Below are 13,629 nucleotides of genomic sequence, written 5' to 3'. Positions count from 1 at the left end.
GGGATGTGGGACTTTCTTGGGGAAAGGTTTTCAGTCCAGCATTTCAGCAGCTCCCTGGCATCTGTTTCTACCACGGTGGGAGATCCAGCTTTAATTGTGTATCCCTGTGAGGCCTGAAATGGAGAGGGCTTCATGGTGGTGGCAGGAGTGAGGAGCAGGAACCAGCACAGTAGGGAAGACCTGCCTGGAGGTGGAAACCTCTCCTGGCCCCTCCCTTGGCATCAGACACTTGTATCTGGGGCTCTCAGCCTGTCCCTCATCCCGAGTCTCGCCAATACAAAGTGGAAAATTTTGACAAGTGACAACACTTTATTTTGGAAGTTGACAGGGTTTCAATGTGAACTGAAGAGACTAGAGAGTTAAAAACTGAAGCTGCAACAAGCTGAAAGTAGAAAAATATACTGTATGTAGATACAAAGGCTTGTTGAACTAGTTAACATTATAAAATGTTAATAAAAGTTGTTTAAATAAGCACACACAATGTCTTCACATGCTTGCACTTCCTCTTTGAACTCCAGCTAAGCAGCAATTTCTGATGCAGAAAGCTTCCCATCCTTATGGACAGGGGAGTCTGAGGAAATAAAGTATCTTCCCCAACTTCCCTGGTCCCTGGAAGCAGTTTACCTGAAGCAAGCCCTAAATGTAACAGAGCCTGAAATAAAATAAGAATAATACATTCTGTGACCAGAGGTGAGGAAGGTGTCTGAATTCCTTATGCACAGGACCTGTGATCTGAGGGTGCTGAGTGAAATGTCATTGATGCCCCACTTGCCTGTGCTGTCAAGAGAAACACTTTTAGATTCCTGCCTCTGCTGAGCTTCACAGTGACTGTTGTGAGGGAAACAGGGGCATTGAAGATTTCTTTTGCATGATTTCCACGGTTTTCACCTCACACCTGAAGTGAGACAGTAGTGCAGTGGCCAGACTGAGAATAGAAAAAGAAACCCCATGCTTCTGTTTCTTTTAAAAACCCAAACATGTACCATTTTTGAGTTCTATTGAACTCTATTTCTCAAAGCACTTAAAAGCTGTGGCAGAAGCAGCACTACTGGGAGGAAGACAGGCAACAGAAAAGTACCTTTTTTTCTTTTTTTTGATCATTGAGACTTTAGACCTTGTTTAAATTTTCATTCCAGCTTAAGAGACTGCATATAGGGCATCAGTTCTTAAATAGGCTTCATTCCTCTCTTAAACCAATTTTGTCCTTAAACTTTGAAGCTAAATTAAATTTAGACTAAAATCAGCTGTGTTCTTTTCTAGACAGCCTAACCAAGTTTTGGCAGTGCAAGTACCATACTGATAATGTAATAATTAAACAATGAGGTTCCGACTTCATGTTCACTTAGAGCAGAAATGAAGAATTGGATATAGCTGAGACAGGTTAGGTATTAAAAAAAATATAACTCTACCATCCAGGTTTAAAAACAGCAGCAGCTAAATGCCACCAGTGTGAATTCATTAATCCAGCTGGCAGAGTATTATAAATTGTACCAATCTGTTGTATGCAGATATTGACATTAGGCTTTAAAAGTCATCTAAGAAAGTTATTTAAAGACACTGCTACAGTGTATTGCACTTGCAGAATAGTTACCTCCTGCAAGATCCCACTTGTAGTGAGTTTAAGTGCCCATTTTCTCAACAGGAATAGGAATGTCACCTTGTCCACCAGATTCTGAAAGCAGCAGAATACACTGATTTTTCTTTTCTTGCATAATTTTGTGCTTGTTTATAATTGGAAGGCTATACCCTGATCAAAGGAAAAAATTCAAGAGCATGAAGGCTTCCATTTCCTTATCTACTCTTCAAAAAATAAGCACCACCCTGTAGGTACAAACAACTTCAGGCTCTCTTCAAACTGTGCAAATTAAATATTCAGAAATAATCTCCATCAGCATAAATCTGGCTCCCATTCCGCTCGGTGCCACTCTTCAAAGGTCGGAGCCAGCCTGTGCAGCAGACCCATCTTTCACTTGGCAAGCAAGGACAGCATCGTGAATACTGTGAAACAGCAACTCTCTTGTTACACTTTGATCAAAAAAATTCAGTCTTGTCAGCTCTTTCATAACAGGGCCTACAAAACAAAACCCAAACATGGCATCAGCACATACACTTAAGTACAAAGATGGAAGACAATGGCATCCCAGGAAGAAGATGAGAACTTGTTCTCTTACTTGTTGTTACTAAAAAATTTGAAATAGTCAAGTGCATCACCTGCAACTTCTACTCCAAGCAGTCTATGCCTATGCAGACATAGATAGAGGCCTATTCTTGGCAGAAGATGTTACAATCCCAAATATTGGAACATTTCAGGCTTTTTTCCTCATTACATTACCACTAAAATTTCAAGATGCTAAGTTCAGTGTGGCATTCACAACTCACTAGCTGGAAGAAATGGGAGCAGGATCCAGTCCTCACAAAGCTCATTTCATCAGTGCTCTACTGTCACTAAAGTTAAGGCTCTAATGCATATGGGCTTCTTTTCCTCAAATCCAATCTTATGTGAAGTGCTGATACTACTGAGGCACTACTGGCAGCAGGAAATTGGGAAGCAGAGGGAAGGAGTTAAAACACAATCTCTCCCATAAAGCTCACAAAAAAAAATCTCAACTCACCACTACAGCTGGCAATGCAGACATATACATCAACTTCTTTGTATTCTTTTATAATCTACAACAGAGTTAAGCTGAAGTTAAATGCAGATAATACAACATCATACACATCACAGTTCTGGAAACCAAATACTGTGAAAGCTGCAGAGTACACATTCCCCAGTATTCAGCTAAAACTTACGAAATCAAACCAGTGATTAGGTGAGATATTGGATTGCATTTGAGCAGGCAGTTATGTCTCATGCTGACAGGCTCTTTATTAGGTATATGAAAAGTTTTCTGTGGGTTTTTCTGGGGAAAACCCTACTTACTGATTTTAGTGCTTTTGCTCCAACTGAATCCACAAAGTTCACCGGGGTGAAATCCAGAATTAAAGAGTGAATATTTGATTTGGGCTCCACAAAATGTTCATGCTCATGAGGACACATGTCTTGTACATTAGAATCTGCAAATTTTCCATTCACAGGTAAGTCATCACTTGCTATCTCATGTTTTACATTTGCTTCTACGTCGTTCGTCTGGGAGAGAAGATGAATTTAAGCTTAAAGGCAATCAATGCTTTTTCAATGTAAAAATCCTTTGCTCCCCTCACTGGTGTTCTTTAAGCCTTTAAAAGTTGACAAGCTCCTGGTCACTACAGAAACTGGCTTGACATGCACACACACTTCCATATCCTGTGTATATCAAGGTTTGTTCTCTTATGCCCAGCCTTTTAACAGTCAAACACAGGCAGCTTCAAGCTGTTATCTCAGGACTGAATTACCCTTTTCCTTCAAACAGTGACACCTGTTCATCTTTACTGACACATTTCTACTCCATTTCCTTGTCTTATCCCTGGTTGATTCCATCAAGACCTATATATTCAAAATAAAGAACAGCAATTGGGCTCTCAAGTTAGGCCTTTTTTAGGTTTCCCATGGTGAAATCACACACCACCTCCCACCATGGTGGTGAATTTAAATATGCATAAAAGCCCAAGCTTGTCCCAAATAACCCTTCTCAGTGTAACTGGGCCATGCCAGGATTAGCAGAGGGGATGGCATCTTCTTGTTACGGGGGCTGCTAATTAGAATTAATTTTATTATATTTATTCCTACATTATTTTTCCAAGTGTGTGGGGAGGGGAAGAGTCCCTTTGATTTCTGCCAACACCACTGGTGAGACAGCATGACAGTGTGGAGAGTTTCTGTGCTACCTGAATGCAACCAAGGTCCAACATAATTATCCAATACAGCAGTGAGCCTCTGAGCCTTACACTGTTCCTTCAGCCACCTGTCTCCACTGCACAGCACTTCCTCCCTAAGCAGCACACCTCGTATGAAACACAAGAGTGGTAACACCTGAGAGTAGCCTGTAAGCTGATAAAGCAGAGGTAAATATTTACAGAAGAGCTCACCAGCTTCAGCACAGCTTTCTTTCTGTGTTCATTTGCTGCCTTTATCTCCCTGGCATGGCGCTTCTGGGCTTTTCTCCTTGCTTTTAATAAGGCACCAGGGTCTACTCCAGTCTGTCAGGAGAAGAAAGTATGATCAGAGGAGAATCAGCTTGTTAGGATGGCACTGGAGTATCAATTTGCACTGAATTAATCACTGCCATAAATTCAAACAAGAAGCCTGCATTTTCCAGTTTCCCTTGGTGGGGGTGAGAACAGTGTAAAGAAGGAATCATCTTGGCAAGCACTGTGTTAACAAGATGAGGCAAAGATGAATCTCATTCTTTTCTTCAAATCAGAGTGTTGTGTTTCAACCAAATGCTGATTGGAGTGCAGAGAGCAAAGGGGAGAGAAGTGCATTTGGGCAATAATCACCAATATCTCTTGCTTTGTGAGGGCAAGTACCACCCACCTGTTTTGTACAAGACTCGCCATGGGAGCTACAGAAAAATGTTTCAGAAGTTAGTACAGGCACAGTTGTCACCGGGTCAGGCGTTCTGCTGCTGCCACTGCCAGCCAGTGACAGCATGGGTGACACAGGCAGTGAGGCACGCCCTGCCTGCAGCTCATCTGCTGCCCATGAGAGGCACTAAATGCCCACAGTATTCCACGGTCTTACACTCCAGTAAAGTTAGTTACCCAACAAGGAAACTTTTATTCCCATTTTGTTTTCAGCTCAGCTACTAGTTTCCTGCTGAAGAAAAAAAGGTTTGAGCAGTTTGTGCTCGGCACCCACCACTTTCCATTGACGAGCAGTCAGTATGAGGTAACACTTTGTTTATTCCCTCCCACCATGTTGTTGCTCCCTAAGATAATTTGTTGCTGGCTGCAGGATCACCTTCTCATATTTTACAGATCACCAGGGACCACAGGCTGAGAAACATTGTGCTAAGGGCTACACCAAAGGAGCTGAAAGACAAGCATGTTTCAGAAGCCGGTTTGAATTTTTAGGACACAGACATTAAAGAATTCACTTTACTCACCTTTTTTATCAGTGCCCTTGCATATGACTCACTATTAGCAAAATAAAGAGATGTATTAGCTTGAAATATTTTGATTCCAGGATATTCTTTAACCTAAGGAAAACATTGGATGTGAACAGTTAAACAGAATAAAAGCCCCTGTGTAATCATAAAACACATGAACATGCAACAGCCAACCCTGGATGGCTCTCAGCATGTGCCAGATAAAGAAGGTAGGCACTGTTGTGTGCAAAGGCAACCAGGAGATCAGAACCTCCCCCTCTCCCAGTGTAATTCTGCACACTATCAATGCCTGGTAACATTTCTCCTTCTATATTACACCAAAACGTACAGCCATAAAAATTAAATATTTGCAGTTCTTTCATGTTGCTATTTGCAGCTGATAATACCATGAGGAAATCGTGCACTCCTAGAATTGCTTCCTTTTAACCTCCCTTTCAACAGGCATAATACCTCATTTCCCTCTTTCTCTCTTTTTCTTTCTTGACTCCCCAGGTACCAGGAAAACCAACCTTTCAAATCTTTGGTTTTATCTGGACCTTCGGACAGGTCTTGATATTCACTTCTCTCCCCTACTTGAAATGCAGTCATCTCTAGGCATGCTGAACTGTGACATTTTGCATGCAAATGACCTGGCTAGCAGCAGAGACCCAGCCTGCCATATGCTGCCAGCCCCACCTTTACCCAGGAGGAAATGCTGACTGCATTCAGTGTAACAGAAACGGAGTCTCCTCTCCTTTGCATGCAGATATAAATGTGAGAACTCATACTCCTGCTTTGCATCACATTTAAAGCAGAACTGCATGATCTTTTTCCATAGGTTTTTACAGACTGGTTCCTCAGTAAAGGATGATGTAATTTTCATAGCAGCATCTCTGAGAACATAGCAGAGAGTGCAGAAAATTGTAGCTGCTGTTTGGGAATAAATACAGCATGTTTATATCCACTGCACTGAAAAATGTAATGCTTTCATCAACCTTTGGTTGAACAAAATGGCATTTATGAGAAGCTAAGTGCATGACGAGCAATTGTGCCATTAATCACATATTTTTAATGAGCAGGGGATGGGTGGGATGCTGTTTTGAAGGGTTTGTGCAATTCTGAAGAACATACAAGTTTGGGTTCCATGGATTCCATGCACTACTGCCACACAAATAAAGAAGGTGGCCTGCTATGCACTTGTTTACATGGAAGGTTGAGCAGTTGTATTCCTAAACACTTGGACAATGGAACTACTACAAAAGTAGTTCCATTGAACTTTTGATCGCTGCCTGGTGAAATGTACGTGCAGTACAAAGAGCTCACATTTTGAACAAAGCAACTTTTACTACTAAACCCAAATCTATTTATTTCTTTTTAACACAGGTGAATGCTCAGAGCCAGCACTGCAAGTGCAGTGTGGCAGGACAAAGCAGAAAATTGCCACAGCTCTCTTTGCTCCACTGAATGAAACTCCTCAGTGCAGAAAAACATGTTCCTACCTCTTCGTACTCTTCCACATCACAGTAGATATCAGTGTTAGGAATCTGACCAAGGATTCTGTATTCAGGCCTAGAGAGAAAGGAAACAAATATTTCTCTATTATCACTTATAAAGTGGAAAAGTGAGTGTTTAACACAGACTGAAACTTATTTTAAGTGGTCATTCTGCAGGGCCTGTCTGGTACAGGATTATCTAAACGTAGTTAAATGCAGTGAGCAGTTTATGGCAGAACTCAATTAAAAGGAAGTTGTTTCTGTCAGCACAAAATCAATTTATAAGCTTAGTGCTGAAATGTCATTTTCTGAAAATCATGAGCCAAAACATGCAAAAGTACAGGGCAAATTCTCTGTCACCCCAGAACAAGCACCAACTTGTGCAACTCTATTGACTGTCCTGCAAGCTCTTACTGACAGAAAACATGCGGAAATTTCAAAGAGCCAGGATAATGCCTAAGCAGATGAATTTTCCCAACTCACAAGAACTGTGACAGCAAAGTACATCACTGTTCTGTTTGCAAGAATAGAACTGTATAGAGATAGCAGAAAAATTCTCTCATGTATGCAGAGTGGAAATCTCACAATTTCCTTTCACTCCAATGTGGACAGAACCAAGACTTTTACACAGTTTCCACCTGTCCCAGACCTTGAGCCCAGAAACCTCACATGCCAGTCCTATCCACACATGCAAGAAACCATTTCACTGTAGACCCGGAAAGCCTCACAATAAGAGCTTTGTCACTTTGAATGGGGAGAAGTGACTTGAAAACTAGAAGAACAGCCACTGCATTTTACAATTTAGAACTTTCTTTTAAAATACCTAAGCATTCATCCCATGATAACCTGACACAACCTCAGCTTCTCTGTGACAATTAGGGCACACAAAACGTAATCACAGTGAAACTGGCAGAAAGAAGATTTAAAGTTCTAAACTCAAAGCAGTAAAAGAAATAAACAAGATTAGCCACTATGAGAAATGAAAAATCTTCTGTTTATTACTGAGAGTAAAGTTCATGCCCTCTAAAAATTTTGTTCTCAGAAAAAGAAAATGTGAACCCTGGATCAGAGCCAAAGGGCATGACCTATATTAGGAAGGAAATTCCATTCAGCATGCAGTGGAAGAGGGTGGGATAGACTTCTGTTTATTTGCACCCCTTAAGCAAACAAAACCACAAAGAAGATCAGCAAATATTAATTTTGATAAAGAAGAAATCTGACCTTTGTGTTCTGTAAATAACTGTTATCATTGCAAATGCTACTGCAGTAAGCAAACCATAGTCTAGTCCCAGGAAAAGAGAAGCCAGAAAAGCTGCCACCCAGATAGCCTAAAACAAAAAAAAGGTGTGAATTATTATGCATTCTCTTTCCTGTTAACAACAAAAGCAACAGCAGAACCCAACCACAAAACCTGTGTATCACTTCTGATCAGGGATAGGCTCTAATGTAACCCATCATGATGCCAGATGGAAACTGCATTGACCTTTCAGAAGGGCATAAAAGCTCAAGGCACTCTAACATATGACAAACTGTCACATACTAATTAATGCTTTAAGCCCTGTTCTCCAAGGAATCTTGTTCTACCATACCAGACTCCAAATACCTTAAGATAAAAACAAAATATTCAAGGCTTGCAAGTAGCTCTAACTCAGTTCCATCAGCCAGTTCATCCAGGAGAGAAATGCCACCAAAATGTTCCCTCCAATACACTTTTAGCTCTGGCCCACTCCAGCCAGGTTTTTGGTTTGTCTTAAAAGATGGCAAATACCTTCAAGTGGTTTTCTTTGTTACTCTGTTTTCAAATTCTTCTCAAGACATTCCCACAGCCTTTGTTTCTCTAGCAAAACTGCCAGAGCTTTTGCTTTTACTGCAACCAAACTACTTCTGACCTGAATTATAAGATTGTTGAGCAAAACCAAAAATATTCTTGTCGCCAACAGATCACTCTCCCAGGGTACTTACAGCTCCCTGACTTATGTTCACCTGCAATACAACACTAATTTGTAATTCCTTGTTAAGTTTCTATGCCATTTTGGGGATAGCAACAAATTTAGTATAGTAAAACATATGCACTGAGCTGTGCAATACTCACCAGCTCAATCTTACTGGTTCTCCAGAAGTGCATGACATCTCCAAACTGTTTAAGCATTCCCTTCAGGTTCACCATGACAATTGCAGCTAGCACTGTCTAAGAACATAACAAAAATGCAATTTTCAAAAGCAAAATAAACCCAATGCCAAGTAAGAACTACAAAGGATTGCAAATAACTACTTCTGTGCTTTATAACTGATGTAAGTCCACTGGACAGATGTTCTATTCAAAACCCCACAACTTTTCAGGTAGTTCAGTGGCCATGTGCTTTTACTGCAGCTGCAGAATTGGCAAACCAGTTCAGTTCAGTTTGATTTACTCTTTCCTAGCAAGAGGAATCACATGCTCCTACACTTCATGCTGCTACACTTCCAGTGCCTGAAGCAGTAGACTATAATCTCAAATTCATGCTTCTCTACAACATACTGAAACAATTCCTGCAACAGTCATATGGTTGTAACCCAAGGTCCAACTTCTATACCAATAAACAGGAATTGTGTATCATCCTTTGCACATCATCAGAAACAGATTTTTTTTTAAGTCAGAAATATACTTTTTCACGTAAATATATTTTTATACAAATAAGTATAAACAGCAGCAAACCCAACTCATTATGCTGAGCCATTTTCCAGCCCCAGCCTTCTACTAGCCAAGCTGGGACTTTGTTTTAACTTTTCAATTTCAACCCAGAATTCCTATGCTGCAATCAAATGCTGCCAGCAGGACCAGGGCAGGGATTGTCCCCTGCACTCAGCACTGGTGAGGCCACACCTCAATCCTCTGTTCAGTTCTGGGCCCCTCAGTACAAGAAGGACATTGAGGGGCTGGAGAGAATTCAGAGAAGGGCAATGGAGCTGGGAAGGGTCTGGAGCACAGGTCTGATGGGGAGTGGCTGAGGGTGTTTAGCCTGGAGAAAAAGAGGCTTGGAGGAGACCTTATCACTCTCTATGCCTGAGAGGAGGTTGTGGCCAGGTGAGGATTGGACTCTTCTTGCAAAATAAAATGTAACAGAATGACAGGAAATCGCCTCAAGTTGTGCCAGGGGAGGTTTAGACTGGATATGAGGGAAAGTTTCTTCATGGAAGTGTTTGTCAAGAATTGGAACAGGCTACCCAGGAAGTGGTTGAGTCACCATCCCTGGAGATATTTACAGCGAGAGATGTGGCGCTTAGGGGCATTGATTCAGTGGTGGGCTTGGCAGTGCTGAGTTAACAGCTGAACTCAATGACCTTAAAAGGTCTTTTCCAACCTAAACAGTTCTAAAGGAGAATTGCTTGAAGGTATTCTTATGTTCTAAAGACAGAGTTCAGGATATCCAATAATAAGAACAACAAAAATCATGCTGAATTGTTCAAAACACTATTTATTTCTAGGCTAATTTACAGCAAAAATGCATACAAAATTTAAAGGTTTCTGGATCAAAGCCTAACTGTTGTTTACTAACCCTCCCACAATCTCAAGTTTTAGCAATACTCATGGGCTTCTGTTCACAGTCAATTCAATGCCTAATATGCAAAACTCCCTTACCTGTGGAAGTGGTTCAAAAAGGTATCCAATAGCCACAATTACCAACAGAACCATAACTGCAGAGAGTGCACCTGCAATCTGAACAAAAAAAAAAAAGCCAGAGATTATTCAGAAGTGTTCCCAAGGGGAAATATTACTGATTAGCTAACTCCCTGTGCTTTCAACAAGGCTGGTTGTACAAATGACTTTTGATTCTTTCCATTCAGTTCACCCATTTTGCCCATCATGCCACTTTCTCTCCTGACCCAGTCTGGATTAGAAACATGGAAAACTCCAGTTAATTCTTCTGGCTCAGGCAGAGAAATACAGCCATCTAGATAAGCTTCAGACTTGAGTTTTGGAGCTTCAAAGAGTAAACTTCATTTGGCTCAGGATTTGGGTATTCTACATACCTGAGTTTTTCCACCAGTGCTTTCCTGAACAAGGCTCCGAGACATTGAGCATGTGATTGCAAAGGTTTGAAAAAATGATCCCACAGAGTTGCATATTCCCAAGGCAATAAGTTCCTGTGTTAAACAATAGAGCAAAGAAAGCCAAATATACACTTATACTTAGCAGTGGTACCAAGCTGGAACTATCCACAGACATTAACAACCACATCTTGTTTACACTGCTTTCTAGCAACCTCATTGTAGAGAATAAGTAACCTAATTGTAGCTTATACTGGTAGTTCTCACACAAGCACAAGCTGATGCAGGTAAAGTCATCTCTTAAATAAAGTCTCTGATGAAATGCTGGAGACCTTTCCTATCCCAAAATGTTACAAGAATTAATCAGACTGAAAACAAAAATGAATGACAGCACTGATTGTTTTAAGGATTTCTTCATCTTGGGGATAATTTGAATTTTAACCCTGAATATACATGAAAAATGTTTTCTCATGCAAACACCTTTCTTTGCTTCCCACCCTATGTGTTTAACACCATGAGCAGCCCTGCCTGTGCTTCCATGAGTGGTAATCCATTGTTGTACATGAAAAAACCAATGAGTGTCTGCTGCTTCCTCAGCAAGATCCCACATGAGAACTGTGCCCATGGGTGAGGTCAGGAGCTCCATCTACCTCAGTACTGCATTTCTGATGCCTAAGAAATTACTTGCTTTTAATGAAGCCTCCCCAGACTACTCTGCATCCTGTTATTTGTAACTGAGTGATTTGAGTCATACATTTCCAATAGTCCTCAATGAGATTTTCTCTTTGCATTTGTACAATCCTTTTCGGATTCATTGAAACATTTGGCATGCACTGCTACTGTGACAAGGAGTGCTACAGTTTAACACCCAAGTGAAGTAGCATCTTTCCTGAGGAAAAGATTTAGATGCTTAACTCAGGTCAGCGATGATTATGTTTAAGGTAAATAAAGGCAAGAACATTCATGCAGCTACAGATTTGTCCTCTTCTCTCTTGGGAAACAGAGCACAATGACATGAAGGATGAGATTCACTTGACCTGATGTAAAACTCTGTAGGTAAACTTCATTCACTCTCAGAGGAAGGCAATCATTTTGATAAGGGGGGGAACAGCTGATCTGTGCTGTGTAAGATGTGTGCTCTAGGAGATGTGTTACAGCACAGGAACTCTGCCTCCCTTGACACCACAATGATATAGATCAATAATCCAATTGAAGTATCGATTCTAAACTGCATAGGAAGGCCAGAGTAGGTGAGGAGGACATATCATTTTAATTTTAGGGAGTCCTAAACACAGTCCTTATCATGCAAATCATGCTCAGAATGCCAAGTACAGACAGGGCCAATTGCTGCCCCAGAAAATGTTGCCCATTTGCAATGGGTGCGAATAAAAAGAAAATATAAAACATAATAGGAATTTTTAAACTCTAGACAAGAGTTCTTTGACACATAAGGTACTGTATTTATCACATGGGACCTCTATGCTTTGCTCTATTACAGAAAGCAGAGAAAATGTAGCTGCTCATCAGGACAGCATGGCCAAGTAATGCCTGTCCCAAAAATTAACAGTCATGTGTATGTCCAAGTATAGCAGAAGCAGGTTTCCCAAAATGAAGCTAAAAGTGAAACTGGTCTTTTAAACACAGCCAGAAGAAGAACTTACATTAATTCCTGGCCTTTAAATGTGTAGCCTGTCAAAAATCTGGCCTGACTCCACTATTGAAGAAACCCTCATTTTTGCCAATATCACGCCCTACTTTAATTATATAACAAAGGTGCTACTGAGAATTTTCAACAAATCAACTCTGCTACTTTTACCTGATTCCCATCGATGGTGTAACCATGTTTAAGGGCAAAGATCTTGGCCATTGATACAGCCATTGAAAATCCAACTACTGCTATTGCTACTGCATCCACAAATATTGCTGGGATTAGCTGAATGTCAGGAACTGCTGGTGCACGTAACCTTGGAGATGAAATTAATATTTATACATTAATATGGTAAGAACTATAAGCAATACAGAAAAGACACAGTCTTAATAAGAATGCATCATCCCTACCCTTGAGGAATATTCCCAACAACATTCACTTTGTACGACTCATGCAGATTCATTCCAGCTGAAACTCCTGTGCCAATAATGACCTAAAAATCCACAAACACATTTGTAAACATTATCTAAAAAGAGATAAAGCCACTTGAAGAGATATAAAGGTTGGCTGACTGCGATTAATAAACACAAGGGGTTACATTTATTGTCAGTCAGTTTTCTATGAGTTAAGGGCTAAAAAAGCAGACAAAAAGGAGGAAGCATCATGATTTTCTCTTCATCGTGTCCAACTCATCCTGATTTTATAGTTTTTTTATAAAAAGATAAATGGAACACGCTATGGTATGATATGAATCACCCAAATTCCCTTTGCCTAAGCCAAGCTCAGGCAAATGAGTGTATTAGAAAAATCAAATGCAAGGACACTCCTGCTTGTGTGCACTGGCTTATTTGCATGAGCATAGCCTGTTACCTGTAAAGAGAACTGATGCAACAGCAAAGAAAGGAACATTGTTTTGCTATTACCTATCAAAAAATACCCTATTCCACATCTCCCAACTCTCTCACCAACATCCCTTTTCTTTGTTCCTTCTATCTATGGACTGTGCCCATACTTTCAATTATTTCCTTTCTTAACTCCATTATGTGCAGGTTTTTTGAGACCTGTAGTAATCTGAGAACTCATTTTGAAATCAAATCACTTTTAAAGGCAAAAGGGTATCTGAGCTGTAGGCTTAGTGTGTATTATGATAGTCTGTTTTACACAAGTATTTTAGAACAGTTCTTTGAAACAAAACCAGTGCTGCAGCCAGTTATCAATCTCCGAAACAGAGAAAGGAAAAAGTAATAAGTCCTAATGGCTCCTGCTCTTCTTTCTGCTACTGCATTTCAAGAAGCAAGCACACCCTGCAGAACCTCTACAGGCATCTTACAGGCATCTGTAAGCACCTTCCTTCAGGAAAGGGTTCTGAGCTCTTGGGCTCTGTGAGGGAAATGCCACTTAAAACACTGCACTGTCTTGCAGGGAAGCAGTCAGGAGCCCAAACTCCTGGATA

The 13,629-nt window shown here is 40.6% G+C and overlaps 1 protein-coding gene across 2 annotated transcripts in view; it reads right to left on the bottom strand.

Moving 5' to 3' along the window:
- Positions 1-289: 289 nt before the first annotated feature.
- Positions 290-13,629, bottom strand: part of SLC26A5 (solute carrier family 26 member 5) — a 33,258-nt gene continuing 19,918 nt past the window's right edge. For both annotated transcript variants that reach the window (XM_059847396.1, XM_059847395.1), the window contains 12 exons: positions 12,587-12,669; positions 12,345-12,492; positions 10,511-10,624; positions 10,119-10,196; positions 8,592-8,687; positions 7,721-7,827; positions 6,506-6,575; positions 5,025-5,117; positions 4,006-4,116; positions 2,921-3,127; positions 2,613-2,667; positions 290-2,071 (listed from right to left, as the gene is read on the bottom strand). In XM_059847396.1, coding sequence (XP_059703379.1) covers positions 1,929-2,071; positions 2,613-2,667; positions 2,921-3,127; positions 4,006-4,116; positions 5,025-5,117; positions 6,506-6,575; positions 7,721-7,827; positions 8,592-8,687; positions 10,119-10,196; positions 10,511-10,624; positions 12,345-12,492; positions 12,587-12,669 — 1,305 coding nt within the window. In that variant the 3' untranslated portion in view covers positions 290-1,928. The remainder of the gene's footprint in view (positions 2,072-2,612; positions 2,668-2,920; positions 3,128-4,005; positions 4,117-5,024; positions 5,118-6,505; positions 6,576-7,720; positions 7,828-8,591; positions 8,688-10,118; positions 10,197-10,510; positions 10,625-12,344; positions 12,493-12,586; positions 12,670-13,629) is intronic.

This window comes from Haemorhous mexicanus, chromosome 5 (genome assembly GCF_027477595.1).
Source record: "Haemorhous mexicanus isolate bHaeMex1 chromosome 5, bHaeMex1.pri, whole genome shotgun sequence".
Lineage (NCBI taxonomy): Eukaryota > Metazoa > Chordata > Aves > Passeriformes > Fringillidae > Haemorhous > Haemorhous mexicanus.
This window is presented reverse-complemented; position numbering and strand designations above follow the sequence as displayed.